The sequence below is a fragment of the Jaculus jaculus genome, chromosome 8, assembly GCF_020740685.1.
Source record: "Jaculus jaculus isolate mJacJac1 chromosome 8, mJacJac1.mat.Y.cur, whole genome shotgun sequence".
Classification (NCBI taxonomy): Eukaryota; Metazoa; Chordata; class Mammalia; order Rodentia; family Dipodidae; genus Jaculus; species Jaculus jaculus.
Window position 1 is genome coordinate 34661929 of NC_059109.1, and position 20085 is coordinate 34682013.

Sequence of the window (20085 nt, forward strand, 5' to 3'; positions counted from 1 at the left end):
ATGAAATGCCTTCCATAACCTTATGGTTTTGAATACTTGATCTCAACAAAGTGGCACAAATTGGGCAGCTTGTAGAACTTCCAGAAGGCAGATCCTTGTTGGAGGAAGTGTGCCACTGGTGGCAAGCCTTGAGTTTTATAACTTGGCTCCTCTTCTTTCGTTTTACTCTCGACTTTCTGCTGACGACATGAGCTGACTTTCTGCTCCTGTCATGCTAGCCTAACACAATGAACTCCCTTCTGACACTGTAAGCTGAAGACAAACCTTTTTCTTCTCTGAGCTGTTTCTGGTCAGGTATTTTTTCCAAGTAATGAGAAAGTAGCTAATATAGGAAATAAGATGTAACTTATGGTCATAGTATAAATTCTTGTGGATGCACCACGTAAAGGACGGGAACTCTTTCCACTTTCTATTAGTGTATACAAAGATCAATGGCAACAACTTCAACAGGAAACAAACTTGGGTTGAATTGTGCCCACTTTGACTTGGAAGACTCTTCTACCTTTGTAAAATGGAAAATTGGTAATTAACATCTAACCCATAGAGTTGACTTATAGTTTAAATGAGGGATTGGAGATTTATTTGCTAGAAAATAACTCAATGTTGAATTTAGCATCTGTTACAAAAGAATCAGGTGAAATATTGATGAAATACTGATTTGATTTGCAGGAGACCTGGCATTGTCATTCAACATAAAATTAGCTCCCCCTTTTTAAAAAATACATTCTTTCATTCTTTTTATTGTTTATTTTCATGTATTTACTTGAGACTGACAGAAAGAGGGAAAGAGAAAGAGAGAATAGGTGTGTCAGGGCCTCCAGCCACTGCAAACAAACTCCAGATGTGTGTGCCCCCTTGTGCACCTGGCTAACGTAGGTCCTGGGGAATCGAGTCTTGAACTGGGGTCCCTAGGCTTCATAGGCAAGTTCTTAACCACTAAGCCATCTCTCCAGCCCCCCACTTTTTTATTGTACTTAAGTTTGTCTCAATTAAATTGCTTTAAGATAGCCTGTAATTAAAATGCATCTTGAAAGAAAAGTTCATTAGTCTGAATGAGTGGCACTTTCACTGGCTCATTCTAAAGAGAGGCTATTAGATTATTTTTACTTTTAGTAAAGAACCAAAGAAATTTTATTTTATACTGATTTCTTTCTTCCTTTATTTCTTCCTTCATTCATTCCCTTTTCTGCCTCTCTTTCTTTGAAGAAGAATTTTTAACAGACCTCAAGGTATTAATCACATAATTTATTATTAAACTAAATCATTATAATCATCCTAGGAAAAATAAAATCCTATGAACATAGAGATACATGAAAAACATAACTCTGTAAGCATATTTTAATATTATTCATTTCTCTGAGTGTCTCCCTATTTCTACAATAAAATGTCTTATTTATTTGCCGTTTTAATTGTTTATTCTCTCTTCCATTGGAATATGTGCCTCAGAATTGAGAACTATTGTATGCACCTCTCTCACTCTAATAACTCCTCCATGATTTGTACCCAGTGATTGTTAGATAAATATGCATCAAATTAATGTGCAAAAGTGGAAAATACCAAGTAGCTTTTACACTAGTAATGATCTATAGATTATGTTTGAAAATACAGGTTTGATGTGAACAGTACTGGTTGGCAACAGAGTTCTCTTCCTGACTGTAATTCTTCCCTGTGCTCAACTCCCTTTGTGGTACAGCATTTGGTCAACTACATGATCCCTGCTTTTGAGCCAATCCTTAGAATCTCTTCAAAGTTAATGAAACATGGAATCTTCATAAAAATATAGAAGTTGTGTAAAGAAAAAGTGAAATATTAAAATGTTACTTAATAGGCTTCCCTGACCTGCTTTTGAGGAAGAAAAATAAATGAGAAATTAGTTAAGTGAAAATTACCCAATTCATATTTAGATGAGACATCTTATTGTTCAGCTAATACAAATATTAGAATTTATAAATAATTATCACAATGTTCTTTGTTTAAAAATCAGAAAAATGCAGTATCTAAGAAAGTTGAGTCATATAACATGAAGGTCTAAAGCTAAATGAAACTTCTGCTCTAAAATTGTATCATTTATCTTTTCAAAACCACTGTATGAGATAATATCTACCATAATAACTTCAGCTGCATATTTATAAATGTGAGTTGTCTATGAGCTGACACCAAAGAACTTTTTTTATCCTCCATTGTGAAAAGCTCTGTTCCAAAGAAATGTCTTTCAAAGACATCTCTCCCAAGACATCTTTCTGATTCAAATGTCATTGTAAAAGAAAGCAAAAACAAAAGCTTCTCCTTCAAGAAACAAACTTTAAGAACTTGTCTGAATCAGAACTTTTATTGGTTTTCATCTATACTGAATTCGATGGCTTGGGGCTAAATTTGATAGAGTCCAATGTTCTTTATGAGGATAAAACTTAACCTATTTTAATTAGATTGAAAATGAAGACGATTTGAAATTATATCTAAATATGGAGATTGTAACTATCCTCCAAAGTTATTCTAGCTATTATAAATTAAGACTGTCCCTCTCAGAAAAGGGTAGACAGGAATAACAGCTGTATGCAAATGCTTGAAATACAGTTTGATCAAAACACTTTGGGAAACAACAGCAGTCTATGAGAAAAAACAGTAAAAGTCGAAAATATTTTAGCTACATTTTCTTGGAACTTTCTCTTGAAACTATAGAATGCATTAGTCAAAAAAGGTAAAGAAATATCTTTAGGGAGTTTTCTTTTCTTGTGCCAATGAAAGAATCAAGAACTCAAATGGTGTGTCTTCTAAAGATAGATTAAACAAGAAGGGAGGGAATACGTTTAAAGGCAAAGGTGAAGGGAATGAGGAAAAAAGGAAGGATCTATATTATCTCAGTGATGCCTGCAAGTTGGGACCTGAGGTCTAGAGGACTAAAATAAATGAACCCAGAATCGATCAGCATCCCATTTATGAATAAAAACCAGTGATTGTCCCAGAAGCAGCAGCAATTTCAACCTGAGTCTTGCCTACTAAATGCCTCTACTCCTTTCAAGTATTACTGCAAAGGGCTTTCAAAATAATGAAAACTAAAAGTGAAAGCTTCCAGGAAACACTATGAGCAGTGTTCCTGCTACATACTGTAAACATGATTTCCCAAATGTGATAACATTTAATAATTTCATCAAGCTCATTATTTGCCTTAGGGAGATTCAAATGAAGGCAGAAATGTTTAAAGTGCAATAATGACATGGTACAAAATGTACATTTAATAACTACTTACTCTTGAGGATGATGACAAAATTATTTATTAGACAAAGTAATGTATGATTTCAAAGGAGTTATTTTCTGGCTTATTTTAGAACTGAAAACAAATGATTACTAAGAGACAATCTCATTTCTACCAGACAGTGTTTGGTGAGAAGTGAGGACCACTTAAGAATGCAATAATGACTTGTGTGGAGAAAGGGTGTACACATCTAATACTAAGAGAGACTTCCCCAAAATTATTTGAATTAACTATGTGAATCTATATTTAAATATCCATTATTGATTTAGTTTTGTTTGTAAGTAGAAATTGACTGACTTGGTTACTTAAGTACAGGGAAGCAACAAACTAGTCAACTAAGCAGTCAAATCCTTTGGAAATAGACAAATCTTAATACATGAGTAGACTGTTTCTAATAAGCACAGTACACTCTCACAAATTAAAATATAATTTAAGCTTTGACAGCTAGACAAAGCAAATATTATATTTCTGTTTTATTTTGCCAAACTAATCAGACTACAGATCAATTAAGAAGTATTTATTTGAATATCTACCTGATGTGTTATATTTTAATAACAGCTGATGTTCCATGTATGAGTTAATTATGGCATCTTACCTTTTCAACTTTTGGAAAAGCCATTTAATTCAATTAAGAATTAAGTTTTTTCAAGATATATACAAGCAACCAATAGAAAACTATGCAGTGCTTTTACAAAGGTACTTACATATTTGGTTTCTCTACCAGGTGCTCTTGGGAGAGTTGTAGGAGCCTGAATGATAATAAAAATAGTTACGTGTTTGAATAATCAAGTAATAATAAAAGATTCAGCTTCTTGTACAAGTGTTTACTTTTTTAATCTATTGAGACTATTATTCTTTCATTCTATACAAAATCTCTTTTACCTTTGAAAATTATTTTATTAAATTATAACTTTGCTGCTATCTATCACTGTGCTGGTAATTTCTCTTTACTTAGTGATTGATAATATTACCACATGGATCATAATAATTTCTTCAGCACATTTCTTCCATAATTTTTAGCTGCTTCAAATTTTACTACAAAACTATTCTCTCTGCCCTCTGAGCTCCTGAAATCCAAAATTACTTTCATTCACTTTATTTCATTAACACATTTTGAAGAACATGTCTGACCTTACTTTGATGAAACATATGGAAGCCATATAATATCCCATTTTCAAAAATCTATCTCCTATCCATACCTTCATTTCTCAATTACTCTTGGTGTCATATGTGTTATGCTGAGACTTTCAAATCAATGACCCTCACTAACTTATTCCGGTTTTATTGCCACTTAACTTATGTATGTTTCAAGGTCTCAAACTTAATACTTCCATGTCTCCTTACTTCTTGTGACATACTCACCTGCAAAATAATGAGAACAAACCTATATAGGCCTTGTCATCTATTTTTTTCTCCCTACATTTTATCTGAAAACGAGATTTCCCCCCGCCCCCTGGGGAAACTCAACTATAGAAATTGATTTCATTTTAAATGAATGATTATAACTTTTCACATATGTCACTCAGTTCAGCTTGGTAATCCACCAATAATTTTCTCCTATGTCCATTTCTGAGAAGTTTCTGAGCAAAGATGAGGCCCCGAGAAGAAGTGACAGCCTCGAGAACCAGAGTGGTCTAGAAGATCTACCTGGTCTTTTGTGATGGTTAATCTTTTTTAAAAAATAATTTATTTTTATTTGTTTATTAATTTGACAGAGAAGGAGAGAGAGAGAATGGGTGCACCAGGGCCTCCAGCCACTGCAAAGAACTCCAGAAGTGTGCACCCCCTTGTACATCTGGCTAAAGTGGGTCCTGGGGAATCAAACCTGGGTCCTTTGGCTTTGTAGGCAAACACCTTAATAGCTAAGCCATCCCTCTAGCCCTTGTGATTAATCTTGTGATGGTTAATCTTGATTAGGTAGAATCTATACTCCACTAGGAGAAAAGCCTCTTGAGATGCATGTTAAGGCATTTCCAGAAAGGGTAAACTGAGAGGGGAAGAACCTTCCTCACAGTGGGCAACACCTTTCAATGGGCAGTGCATGTATAAACAGGTCTGAGGGAAACACAGTGCTATCTATCTGACTTCCCGGCTTCCTGGTTAACTGCATCACTTCCACGCTGCTTTCATCTCCCAGAGACATCAGAATCCAACATCTTCCTTCCAACATGAACTGAATACAAGCAACTCTCCAGGAACCCTCCAGGCCTTCAGTGACAGATTGGGGCTGTTGAGACAACCAACCTCATGATCTGAGCAGATACTGGGATCTTAGTCTTTTCCACCTGAAAATAGCCATTTTTGGACTACCTGCCTAGCTACTACCATGTAAGTCAAGTTAATAAATCTAATAAGTTCTATTGGATCAGCTCCTCTCAAGAATTATGCACAATATAGGCCTCATCATGATCTCAACTTTGGTGAAAATAATTGTCAAGATACTAACAACTCAAAACCTTAACTTGAAGAAGTTCTTAATTGGTAGTACTCCTAGTCCTTGTAGATACAAAGAAAATGTCACAGGAAGATAATATCACCCAATATCTTACTCGCAGTTGTTAGTTATGAAATAAGAACATAACATTAAATTCTTCCTTTCTGAACATTAACCTATACCAATTCTTGTAACCTCTCCTTTCTATTATACTATAATGGAAAAAATTTACATCTTCTTATCATAAGATACTATCTTAGATGATATTAGACACAATGTCATAGACTGAGCTGCTTATGAATGACACAAAGCTACTTCTCCCATTTTAGACACTGTAGAGTACAATATCACGTCTTGGCAGGATTGGTGTATGATGAGGTCCTGTTTCTCATTCACAGACAGTAAATTTTTCTTATTTACATGCATAGTGGAAGGAATGAAAAGCCTCTTTTCAGCCTCTTTCATATTGCTATAAATGAGGACTCCATCCACATGGCCTAATCACCCTTTAAAATTCTACCTTCTACTATTGTTGCATTGATGATTATTTAAATTTATGAATTGTTGTTTATGAACAGAACATTGAAGTTTTGGTTTGAAAATAATATAAGCTACAAATTTTATATGCACATCCATAAAATGCCAACATTCAACAACACTATCTAGTGTACTGTATTCCCAACTGTTCTGATGTTGACCTATAGCTAAAAATAGATCCCACTTGGCCATGCTGTTCAGACTTACCTGCATGTGTACATGTAAAGAAATTAAAACAAATATGAACACAACACTTCACTATCTACATAATGATTACTAGGGCTGAATTAATATCACAATTTACTCTCAACTACTGAACTACAGCTTGAAAATCACTGATCTAGTAAACTTTGTGGCTCAGGAAGTTATATTAAGTATATATACATACTTTGATTGTTTCAGAACCCAACAATATCTGTCGGGACCTCGAAGGAGAATCAGAAGAGTGCTGGAAAAGATAAGGAAAAGAAAGAAAAGAACAAGCCCATGAGGCATCATACTGAAACAGAGGGAAATGAAGAGAAGTGAAGCAAATGTTTGAATAGCACATTCTAGTCTAAAAGCATTACCACAGACAAGGAGTCCTGTAAGACCTTATCAATGGTAGCACAGAGCTCTTCAGTTTGCTTCCTGAGCTGTGCAGGGAAACACAACTGGAAGAATTGAAACCAGGTACCGGGTTAGCAATGAGATTTGGGATTGCATACCAAAGTCAAGGTGCATTTAAGTCATTACCTCCACAGGTAGATCTAATGTGCTGGCCTTGGAGACACTGTCACTGCTAGCTGGTTCGTCTAGTGCCTAGGGACAAATGAAATAGTTTTCATACAAGTCCTGTAGTTAATCATTAATGCAGTAGAAGCATCCTTTTAAAAGAAAGCCCTGTGAAGCTCAGTATTTTCAATGGGAAAAAAAGCTAAATTATTTGGTGCACTGTTCCAAGTTTCTCCTGTGAAATTAGAGTCTCCCTACCAAAGACAGAAAGTTATTTGTGTTTTGCATTTGTCCTACATTTTCTATATTTATCCATTTACTCAGTTTTTATTGATTACATATGGCTTGTTATTTACTGTTTTCTGCCTACTGAATTAGGCATGAGGTAGAGGTAATGCTAACTGTTCATCAGCTCTTTCTACTTTTTTTTTTTAATTTGTGTTTGTGTGTTCACATACACACATGTATGTGTATGAAGTAGGGTCTCTTGCCACTGCAAACAGTACACAGACTAGTACTACTTTTTGTGGTCTGTCCTTGTGTGGATTGCTGGGGAATTGAACCAATACCTGTAGGCTTTTGAAAGCAAATGCTGTATATGGCTGAGCCATCTCAGCTCCCATCTTCCATATCCTTGAACAAAATTAAACAACATTGCCTTGGCCTCGAGAACTTAGGTGTGACATGCTTCAGTTGAAGTACACTGAGAAATCAAGGTGGATCAGATCTCAAAACCTCCTCTCTGATAGTTAGTTATCTTAGTGCTGGAAAGTTCTATGTGGTCTGTTGTGGGAGGAAACACATCTAAAGTCTTAATCAGCAGAGGACCTTGAAGGTTATGCAACAGACCAGCCAGACAAGAAGTGTCAACTGGTACAATAGTGGCATGGCTGTATCATAATGAGAAAACAATGGGTTTTTCTGAAAAAAATGAACAAAACATAGGTGTCAACCAAATGCAAATTACAAGTGTTGACTCTACTGCACTCTCTATTTGTCTGTGGTAAATTCACGTGATCTTTTTGATCTTGTGCTCTGAGTTTAAGTTACTTGCAAAAGACTTGCCCACTATCAACTCCTCCTCCATTTCCAGAAGCAGAGATAATCTAATTAACTTTAATTTTTCAGTTGAAAAATTTATCAAAGAGATTTTGTAAACTTGAATTTAAAACCCATATAAAAGTAAACGCTTTTGGTTGAAGGTTTATTGTTCCTACCCTGAATTCAGGGAAAACATTCTTGCCATTTCTCTTTTGCAGTATTTTTTTTTTCTCTTGTTTATCTTGTACTAGAGAATGCAATAATTCAAATATCTTGGCTTTACAATGGTATGCTTTTATTTTCTGTCCTGCTCAGCCCCATCCTTTTCTCCTCTTGCATGCTTGATAATAAATGTCATCCCTATGATTAGTGAGTTTAATGCCTTCAAAATAACCAAAGCATCCAAATCAATATAAACATCCAGCACTTCAGTTTCCTTCTGGGATTTGACACTTTGGATTTCCCCTTATCTTTTTGTTTGCTAACCTTTCTATTGTGCTGAACCACATGAAGTTGCCAGTATTTAACTGAGCATGGTTTAGAAACATGGTAATTTTGTGTAATTTTACCTACTTTTAAAAATTTTAATCATTAACTCTAGGTCTTTTGCTAGAGGAAGCTTTTCAATCTATCTAATGTCAATTCACTTTCAAAGTTTGACAGTTTGCCATCATTGATGTCATTCAAAAACATGTGGGATGATATTCAAAGGTAGTTATAAAAGAGGTTATAAAAATATGATAAGCAGAGTAATTAGAAAAATTGCTAGTCTCTTAAGATGGTTACTTTCAAAAGAAAAAATGATTACTTGAATGTATATGTTCTTGCAGGTTTGTAAACAAATAAACAAAATACTGCAGTTTACCGTGTTTTGTAACAATAGACTACCCTGTATTCTTATTTGTATTTACTTCCTAAATCCCCTTTATTCACAGTCATTCTGGTACCACCATGTCTGACACAAGCACTGATCACCATTTTTATAAATTTAATCTTTATTTATTTATTTGACATAGACAGAGAAAGAGGGAGAGAGAAAGAGAGAGAGAGAGAGAGAGAGAGAGAGAGAGAGAGAGAGAGAGAGAGAAAGAGAGAGAAATGGGTATGCCAAGGCCTCTAACGACTGCAAACAAACTACAAATGTATGTGTCACCTTGTGCATCTGGCTTACATGGATCCTGGGGAATGTAACCTGAGTCCTTTAGCTTTGCAGGTAACTGCCTTAAACATTTAGTCATTTCTCCAGCCTGATCATCAGAATTCAGTTTAATAAAACCAGGTATATAGCAGATCCAGAGCTATGAATTTTCAAGAATTATCACTATTACATGTAATCACTCCTAAGGATTTTTCTTTTTCTTTCATCCTTCCTTCCCTTCTATTCCCTTCCCCTTCTTTCCTTCCTTCCTTCCTCTTCTTTGTTCTGAGCATCAAACCCTGGGCCTTGTGTTTGCTAAGTAAGCCCTCTTCCACTAAACTAAATCCCAAACTCCTAGAGAAGTAACATCTAAAAGGCAAATTTCCATTGTCTCCTTATTTTAGGAGCTCAAGGAAAATAATGTCTGAAAACTTTGTTTCCTAAATCTAATTGGAAAAATGATTAATGGAAACACTTTATGACTTAATTTTTTTCTTGGGCTTTCTTTTATTATGTTCTACAATAATAAATAAGAATATAATTACTCATGAGTACAGGAGAAATAGAGAACACAAAAATTCATTAAAATACTCCCAGTTTTCCTGACATTGTGTTTAATCACACTACTGGCCCTAAAGGTGAGAGAGAGGTCCCTTCGCTAGTATTGGGAAGATGGTGGAATACATGATGATTGCACTAAACAGATGAAACCACAGTTGCTTACAGACAGCCAGAGTTCAGAGGAGAAGGGCACCAAATGCCATGAAAGAGTGCATGTACAAGGAACAAGTGGGGGCTGGAGGGGCTCAGAATAGTACCAGCAGGCAAGGTATGTTCCAGTTCAAAAAAAGAATATGATTGGATTATTGGAGTAATTCCTCAGAGCACTACATGCTAGGTGTAAACAAGAAACCACATGTGTTGATTTTAATTAAAGAGAGTTTTCCTGATTTCTGAGTTTCATTTGCAGAAGCCTTGAAAGGGGGAGTTGCAGTAAGACCACGGGAAGGTCTTACAAGCTCCCAGATATTGAAGCAACACATAATATTGGCTCTTACTTTTAGGTATTACACTACGGATGACTTCAATGATATCAATAATTTTGGAGAAAAAATATGAAAAAGAGCCAATTCTTTATGATAGAGTAAACTCATAAGGAGAGAATTTTTTTGGTTTTTTTGTTTATTATTTTTATTTATTTGAGAGTGACAGAGAGAGAAAGAGGCAGATGGAGAGAGAGAGAGAGAGAGAGAGAGAGAGAGAGAGAGAGAGAGAGAGAATGGGCGCGCCAGGGCCTCCAGCCACTGCAAATGAACTCCAGATGTGTGTGCCCCCTTGTGCATCTGGCTAACGTGGGTCCTGGAGAATTGAGCCTAGAACCAGGGTCCTTAGGCTTTACAGGCAAGCACTTAACTGCTAAGCCATCTATCTCTCTAGCCCAAGAAGTGCTTTTTTTGTTTGTTTGTTTTTTGTTTATTTGTTTGTTTAATGCCCCTTTCTCACCTTCCTAAGGATCTTTCCATCTTTCATGGCTGTTCTCTAACAACAGAGAAACACTTGTGGTCTTTGAACTTTCTTGTGACTTTTTATATTACATGCTATCAACCCTTCCTACATCTCAGCTCACATGGAGAGTTTCTACTCTTCTTGAAGATTCAATTCATGTTTCCTTACAGTATTTTCCTGCTATCACGCCAATCAAAAATTAAAACCGTCCAGTGGGTATGACTTCTAAGCGCCCCCCCCCCAAATAAAATAAAATAAAATCAGCCATTCTTTTTCATACCCACTTTCCCATGCCTTGAGAATACTGTACCATGAGTGGTTTTGTAGAAGGATCTCTACCCTACTTGATCTTGCTCCCTATTAGTATAGCATTTGCCTTTGTTGCCAAGGGATGAAACATGATAGGGGATCCATAAAGATCTTCAGACTGAAGTGAAATGTTAACTGAGGAATTAATTGAGTTAAATTGAAAAATATATCATTGAGAAAATGGTTTTAGTGGTCTCTAGTAAAATAGCATAAAGACATGATTTAAGCTGATTATCTTAACAAGTTATTTCTTTTTACAAATGATTATTCAATTTTTATAATCAAAGATCTTTGCACACAAATTATGTTAAATATGACATTTTTAAGCCAAAGCAAATAAAGTTGATATTTTAATCTGTGAGAAATTACAATACATAAACACAGTATCCATTATACTATTTACAATATTGTATTACATGATACAAATGCCAAAATCATGTACAAAATCCCTTGGAACACTAAGAACGATCATCTGAGTTGAACAATGATGCCAGTATTACGTGTGTATGTGTAAAGGAGCATAATTTGGATAAGTAGCCTTCAAATTTACCATTTCTTTTTTTCTGTTTTTATCTATTTATTTATTTGATGGGGGGGGGGGGCATTCCAGGGCCTCCAGCCACTGCAAACGAATTCCAGACACATGCACCCCCTTGTGCACCTGGCCAACTTGGGTCTTATGGAATCAATCCTATGTCCTTTGGCTTTCCAGGCAAATGCCTTTACTGCTAAGCCACCACTCCAGCCCTAAAATTTCTTTTTTAATTTGCTAGGAGTTATGCATCCAGTATTTTGTATTGTGTATCATCGTGATATACTCCTAGCCATCAAAAAAAAAATAGCTTATCTTCTCACTTCCAAAAATTTATTAAAAGAAAACATATTAACCTTCATTAACAAGATGTCTAATCATGGATTAAGATTGGGTAGCTTTTTAAAGGTTATTTGTTAGTTTGTTGTTTAACAAGTTAAACATGTAGAGAATCTTTTACATTGATATGTGATGGTCTCTTACAATTTCTGTCTCTTAACAAAATACAGTTTCTGAATTTGCTATAGCATTATAATTTAGTCAAGTATAATTTTATTTTTATGTGAGAATATGCCAATAAGTTTTGATAGATATTCCTCACTCAGCAGGAGCACATATAGTACAAATGCACTTTTTAGATATAGTGAATCAGTCTAAATTGTTCACTTAGGAAACAGGATAAAGTTCTAAAAATAAAAGGTGGAATGAATCTTGTACAGTTCACCTAAAACCTAAAATTAAAGTGATTTCAAAACACTTGTAAGCTTGTACATGAGCTGCCTATTGGATTGAATTTCAAGTCTAATTTTGACTTACTACATTTAGTAATGATCTAATAAGGACTCCCAAACTGATTCATGTCGAGCCTAATTACCCCTAACTTTTCTTAATCTAACTAGTCAATTGGTACAGTAAATTCTGAGGGCTAAAGAAGACATGCTTCAGTAGTACAAAAACTTTTGTGAACCTGGAGATATTATTTGAAAAGTAAATCTTATGATTATCAAGTTGGGGGGATGCAGGTCTGAAAATGATTCAGCTCTTAAGTATATAAGCTTTTAAAGAAAAAGGCACACTACCAGCCAAAGGAGTTTGCATAGACATAAAAATACAGTTTCTTTAAAGATCTAGGAATACTTGCCAGTAGATTATTTTCATAGGATATGTTTATAAAGTTCAACATTTAAGGGGCTCCAATTGGTGTTGTTAGTCCCAAGAGATTTACAGGACTAGAAGCCTATTAATCCTGCACAGAAGGAAGTAGTGTTTTATTTTGTTGCTGTTTTTTTTTGTTGTTGTTGTTGCTTTTTGCAAGCATTTGCAACCAGTTCCAAGCCCATTCCATCAAGAAATGCATACACTTATTTTAACTTTTGTATATACATGTATGTACCATATATATATATATATATATATATATATATATATTGTTTTGTTGCAATATATATATAATTTTGTTGCAATATATATATAATTATTATTAAAGACAGAGAGAGACAGAGAGAATGGGTACACCAGGGCCTCTAGCCACTGCAAATAAACTCCACTTGCATGTGCTACCTTGTGCATTTGGCTTTACATGGGTCCTGGGGAATCCAACATGGATCCTCAAGCACCTTAACCACTGATACAGCTCTGGAGCCTGATACTGTTATCTCAATAAGGAAGATATTGCTTATTTACAACCAGCACCTCCTTCCCTAGGATTTAAGTTTTTTCTTTCAGTAACTCAGGGAATTGGGTTATTTTGTAACCCCTGGATTATGCAAGTCTTCTTAGAGCTGAATTGCTTCTGATTCCTTCTAATCATTCCACAAAAGAAAATAGTTTATCATTCTGAGTACATGAGGATATAAATATATTTCATATCAAATGGAAATAGTTTTCTAGAGTGGAATCCAAAATTGTTGTTTCTTGCTCAGTTTTTCAATTTAGATATCCAATGTCATTGTGCATGGCAAGGCCAGGGCATGGCCAGATCTGGTTACAGTGCCAACTTAACAACGTACTAGCGCTGCTGCTCTGGGGAACTAGAGGACTTGTTTGAAAATAAAATCAGTCACTGAGCTGTGAAGATAATAAAGTATGTCTGACATGCCAGAAAACTCAATATAAGAGCCATTCTGATGTTTAGTTGACAAAATATGCCAAGGCTAACCCAATTTACTTCACTTCTAGCAGGTCTTTTATCACTTTTTACTGTAAGTAAAATTGATGGAACTTTGTCCTAAATACTTGGTATTACTATTATTACAAATGTCATATACTTGCTCCTTTACTTTTACAGTCCTATGAGTAAAAGCTTGCATTAGGAGGTACTCAAACCCAAACTAAATCAATGTATTCAGTAACATTTAACAAATCATATTATGTTGCATGAAAATCTTTGTGTTTGTGGAAGGAAAAGGCTTCCACATAGGAGATATGCACATGGCAAGTACCTTAGGATATCCAGCTAACACAGTCTTAAGACCTGGATGTAAATTCATTGCCAAACAAATTGGGAAGACACCTGGACATGGACTGTACTAACATAAACTAAATGCTATCTCTCTATTATAGGTCATGAGCTAAATCAGCAACCAGTTATTTTTTAAATTTTTATTGGGGACTTTAATATAACTGCAAATTGGTTATACTCACAACAGATTATTTTCTTTTGTACCCTCTCTTCCACCCCAGTCTATTGGGGGCACTGGTATCACTGTGGGGTCATTAGTACACTGGCCAACTCATGTATGAAGGACAGGCCTCATTTGCAGTATACCTTCCCGGGGCTCTTACATTCATCTGCCTCCACATCTGCAAAGTTACAAGTTTTGTTGTTTTTTGTTTTTTTTTTTTTAATTTGAGCCTGCTCAAATCTTAAAATATGTTAACCCAGAGGCATATGTTTAGTCAGATTGTAACTTAGTAACTCCTTCTTTGGAAAATTAAACAGATAACTTAGCATAAATTTGTTTGAAAACTGACAAGTTGATCTGACAAGATCAATCATATCTATGCTTTTCCATTTTAAAGAAAAAAGGTTTTTACTATGGTTCTAAATAGCTATCCTTTTTCTTCCTTCTGCCATGATTAAAAATTTTCCCTTTACTTTCTATTTAAATAATTACTCTTATAATTATTATTTCATTCATATAAAATCTAACTGCTCTACAAGCCTGTCAAAAGCACACATGCATATAAATTAAATGTATCTTTAAAATGGCAGAGAGTAATGACATTTATTTAACAAATTGTACCTAACCTTACATGTTATTTTATCCTGATGAACACTTAGAAGAAAAAGAATAGAAAATCTGAGCTACCTTCAAGGGAAAATATATGTCATGAAAAAATATTATTCACTTATAAGACAATAAAATTCATACTATTTGACTTCAACTAGATACTTCTTCCTTTTCCCTTTCTTCAAAATGATTTTACAGTAATTAATCACAGTAATTTCACATTTAAAACAAAAATAATTTACCTGGATTGTTTTGTTGCAAACAAGTTACAGAAGTACTAGAAATCTCAGGACCCCTGACAACAAACTATGAACTTGAAACAGTAGTGATTTCATGTAGCACTGATTAAAACTGAAGCAACTTAACATCTCACTGCAAGGGATGCCGAAGGCAGAACTCACTGAAAATTGTGTTAGTTAGTTTGTTTGCTTTATTTAAAAAAAAAAAAAAAATCTTCTTTCCCATTTTTTTTTTAATTAAGGAGAAACTTTGTATGAACACATCATGTGCCACGCCCATCACTTTCCTCCACTCTGGCCCCATTCCCCCAAGGGCCCTCCTCAGTAGAATTACTGGTATTCACCATGAGGTTGCGGGCTATGAGTTTTGAGATCAGCTGTGGGGACCGATACCTCTAGATATTCCCTGCCACCCTGTGGCTCTTACTGTCTTTACACCACCTCTCTCGCAAAATTCCCTGAGCAATGGTGGATGGGCTGTAAGTGTACTTTAGTGCTATATTCTCAGAAGCTTCTGGATTTCTGCTTTGGTATGGTTTGAGTATCAGTCAGTGTCTGTTTCCAACACCCCTGGTGCAGGTTGTCAGGCCAGACATGGAAGTAGCTCTCTTGTTCATCTCACCAATTCCTCTGTGGTCTCACCTGGGCTCTAGCTGATGTGTGAAGGATGGTTCATCTCCTGCCAGGGAGTAAGCTATCTTTTCTTGTCTTTTGTTTGTTTGTTTGTTGTTTTTTTTTTTTTTGAGACAGATTTTGGTTGTCCTCAATTCTCACTGCCTTCTGAAAAATGAAAACATTTTGCAATAGAGATTGGAGTCCACGTAACACTTTCCAGCCCTGTGCCGGCTAACCATCTGGGAACTTGCTTCCTTTCAGATGCCAGTCGGTATCTCAATGCTCTGCGTTGGCAACATGTGGTGTCTTCAGCAATAGGGTCTTACCTTTTACCTCAGACAAGTAATCAGGTGCTTTCACAGGAGACTGTCTTGTTTTGGGGACCTCACAGATCTCTCAGATCAACAGCTCACTGTAATTTTAACCAAATTCTGCTACTGTTTGTTACAAGTTAGAGCCAGATGTTTTAGTGTGAGGCTTCATCTCACCCTCTCAAGGGCCCTTCTTACTAGACAGTCCCCTCATACTGCTATTGAGGTTTATATCTTTTAGTCTACTATCCAGGAGGATGTTTTCTATGGCACCAGTTTTTGTGTGTATCTCCCTCCAACCCCAAATTCCCCTGACCACAAACCCTTTCATTCCTATGATCTTTCCTCCAGTTGCCTGTCAGGAATGTTTTCAACTCAAGCTGTTCCAGTTTAGGAACAACATATGAGGGAGTGCATATGGCATTTGTCTTTCTGTGCTTGTGTGAGTTCATTTAGTATGAACTGTTACAAGTCTGTTCATTTTCCAACACATTTCATTATAGCATTTTAGCTTAGTGCTGAGTAGAATTTAATGATGTAAATGTACCAATTGTTTATTATCTATTTGTCAAATGATGGTCATCTGGGTTGATTCCAGTTTTTAGCTATTGTGAATTAAGCAGCTATAAACATGACATATAAGAAGGCTACTGGTTTGTGTGTGTTGATTTTTTTTAATTTAATTTATTAGTTTTCAGCAAATACAGGTAGTTTGGTACCATTGTTTAGGCTCATCTATGATCTACCCCCTCCCATTGGACCCTCCTTGTTGTTGTAAATGGGTCGTGTATTGTGGAGTTAGCCCACAGTTATTGGTATGATAAAGGTCTCTGCAAATCATGACCCAACATGTGACTCTGACATTCTTTCCGCCCCCTCTTCCGCAAAATTTGTGTTGATTTTGTGTCCTGCCATTTTGCTGAAGGAATGTATTACCTGTCAAAATTTTATGGCAGAGTCTTTCAAGTCACTTATGTATAGGATCATGCCACCTGAAAATGGGGCTAGTTTGACTTGTTCCTTTCCAATTTGTGCCCCTTTTATATATTCCTTCTGTCTTATTGCTTGGGCTAGGACTTCTAGGGCTAAATTGAAGAGCAGAGGTGACAGTGGGCACTTCTGCCTTGTTCTCAATCTCAGTTGCTTTTATCATGAAAGTTTTCCTTTAACCATCTATTATGAGGTATACTTTCTCTGTGTACAGGAGCTTGAGTTCGAAGCCATATTTTTAAAGTGCTTTGAAGTGCTCTATTCCAAGACCTTTTTGCTTTCAGGATTTGCCTTGAAAAATCTGAGGTAATTCTAATGAAATTGTCTTTGTATGTAATAAGTGATTTCTCTCTTGTTGATTTTAGCACTCTATTTGTATCAGTGTTTAGAGTTTTCACTGTGCTGTGCCTTGGAAATTTTCTTCTTTGGTCCAATCTGTTTATGGTTCTGTGAGCTTCTTGTATCTGGATATGTCTCTCTTTCATGTGGATGGGAAACTTTTCTTCAATAGTTCATCGTGCCTTTGGCTTGAATTTCTTCCCCTTCTAGTATATCCATTATCTGGATGTCTGATTGTTTTAGACTATCCCACAATTCATTCATATTCTATTCATATGAATTTTTGACTCCTGAACAATTTCTTCTCTTGTATCTTCCAGATCTGAGTTTCTGTCCTCTACATGATCAACTCTGTTAGTGAGGGTTGTTAGAGATGCTTTTACAAGCTCTATTTGATTTCTTTTTTCTGATACATTTTTCTGTGTCATATCCAGCCCTTTGTCAAGTTCCAATTTCAGGTTGTGGCTTAATTTTCTTGATGCTTATTAGAATTCATTCTTGCATTTAATAATGTCTTCACTGGTTATTGAGATCCTCTATTTGTTGACTCACCTTCAATTTATTATGTCTCTTTTGAAGTCTCTCTGGTTTTCCTTGAGTTAAGCCTAGTGACAAAAGCTGTGTGCTATAAGATATGGTTTTGTTGTATTTCTTTTATGCGACTGATGGTTTTTTGATGATTTGTTTCCAGTTCCACAATTTGTTCAATCAGGGTCACACGGCTGATTGTGCTTTTATATTGTGAATCTATGTCTGTTATCTGCTCTATATTTTCACTGATGACTTCCACTGTCAGACTAGGCAATCTTGGTGGAGATCTCTTAGTTTTTCTGTTATTTTGTTTGTGTGCTTGCTTTATTGTTGTTGTTGTTGTTGTTGTTGTTATTATTATTATTATATTGAGGTCTACCCATTTCAGAGAACTCTTGTTTAATTAAGGAGAATTTGCCCTTGTAGGATCTTCAGTGAGTGTTCTGTTCTGTTTTGGGTTTGAACAGACTAGGTAGAATGGCAATTTTATCCACAGATGTGCAGGCTGCAGTGGTTGTAAGTTCAATCAGCCCCAAGTGCATGTAGGCAGTAGGGCTGCAATCACAGACTTGGCTACTTGTAATGTAATGTGTTGTCTCCAAGTTCAGAGAAGTTGTTAGAACCTCTTGTATGGAGTCCCAAACATGCCTGCAATCAGCCCTTCTCAACCTACTCTGTGCCAGGCCCCAAATTTGCTGTCAGTCTCCCCCATTCTGAGTTCACAGGCCCCAGTCAGTCTGGCACTTCACCCCATCCCAGTGCATATACTCCAAAACACACTTGTACGTCACTGGTGAAGCATGCAGGTCCTGTATCTCACCTGCATTGAGTGCACAGGCCAGGTCTGAGCCACAGGCCTCAATCATGCTCAGAGCCCAAACACAGTTTCCTCACCCTACTCAAGCATATAGACCCCAAATCAGCCTGCTCCTCAACAGCCCCAAGTTCCAACACTCCGAGCAAGCTGGCTATTAAAATATAATATTATATGTGTATGTAAATTCTGTCTGAAAGATATTCTGCAGTATGGCTCATAACCAAGAGTATAATGAGACTATAGCATCATCTCAGCAGTTAATTTGTTCTGTGTGATAGCAAAGGGAACTCATTCAAACTTCTGTGATGAAAAATATTCCAAAATATTGAGTCTTCCCAAACTAGATAAGTTTCTGAGCATTATATTCTTAGTTTTCCCACTCAATTTGGAAGTAAATCCCTTTCATTTCAATAACATATGATTAATTCTATAGTTGAATAGAAAGGACTAAATTGTCAGATTTATTTATTACAAACTATAAAACTGAAAGATTTATGGCAATTTAAAAATGTTGTTGAAAATGAAATCAAATTTTACATAAGATTTTTGTAGCTGAGGGGATAGCTCAGTGGTTGAGCATTTACTTAGCATGCATGAGGCCCTAGGATCAATTTCCAGTATGCCACAAAGCAAATAGAAAGAGAGTGAGAGAGAGAGAGAGAGAGAGAGAGAGAGAGAGAGAGAGAGAAAGGAAGGAAGGAAGGAAGGAAGATAGGAAGAGGGATGGAGGGGGAAGAGAGCAAGTGAGTGACGGAGGGAGGAACAGAGAGTTTTATAAAACTATCCTAAGATTTGGGAAGCAGAGGTAGAAGTATCACTGTGAGTTCAAGGCCATTCTGAGACTACATAGTGAATTCTAGGTCAGCCTGAACTAGAATAAAACCCTACCTTGAATTTTTTTTTTCAATTTAAATTTCTGTTTGAAGAATGTGTAATAAGGTAAATCCAATATCCAGTAAAAATATATATAACTATACAAAGTATCTGAAGATAAAGAGAAAAATTCACATTAAATTTTGAGGACTTTGTGGAGCTCAACTATTTTGTCTAGAACAATTAACAATCAATGCATTTTCCCATAAGAAAATAATTTCTAGACTATATGTGAATAATTTGGAATTATTACCAGAAATATAAACTATAAGATAATGCTATCCATATAACGTTCACATATTTGCTATTTAGCATTCCTTATTCACCATTCCTATTTTTTATATAGTCATACAAAGGTTTTATTTTCTGGATCATTCTAAAAGAACGAGAATATATAATCATAAACCTATGATCAAAATAATATCTAGTTAGCAAACACTATATTAACCTACATGATGCTTATTATAATAATTGCCAAGTAGCCTACATAAGTCATCATAAAATAATATATAAAATCTATAATTTTGCACACTTGGCAACCAGATTCACTTTGATTCTAATTATGAACCCTTTGTGGGGTTTTCATTTGAGCATATGTAAAATATATTGAACAAGAGACTAGTATTTGCCTACTGAAGGAGCTAACATCTTATAATTTTATAATTAATGTTGC

The 20085-nt window shown here is 35.6% G+C and overlaps 1 protein-coding gene across 8 annotated transcripts in view; it reads right to left on the reverse strand.

Annotated features, from left to right (window-relative positions):
* The window catches only part of LOC101613198 (muscular LMNA interacting protein), a 137653-nt gene that overhangs the window by 83659 nt on the left and 33909 nt on the right, over window positions 1-20085 (reverse strand). For 5 of the 8 annotated variants that reach the window (XM_045157798.1, XM_045157796.1, XM_045157800.1 and 2 more), the window contains 3 exons: window positions 6960-7025; window positions 6613-6672; window positions 3958-4002 (listed from right to left, as the gene is read on the reverse strand). In XM_045157798.1, the coding sequence (XP_045013733.1) occupies window positions 3958-4002; window positions 6613-6672; window positions 6960-7025 (171 nt within the window). The remainder of the gene's footprint in view (window positions 1-3957; window positions 4003-6612; window positions 6673-6959; window positions 7026-20085) is intronic. The other 3 variants (XM_045157797.1, XM_045157795.1, XM_045157799.1) reach the window with 2 other exon arrangements.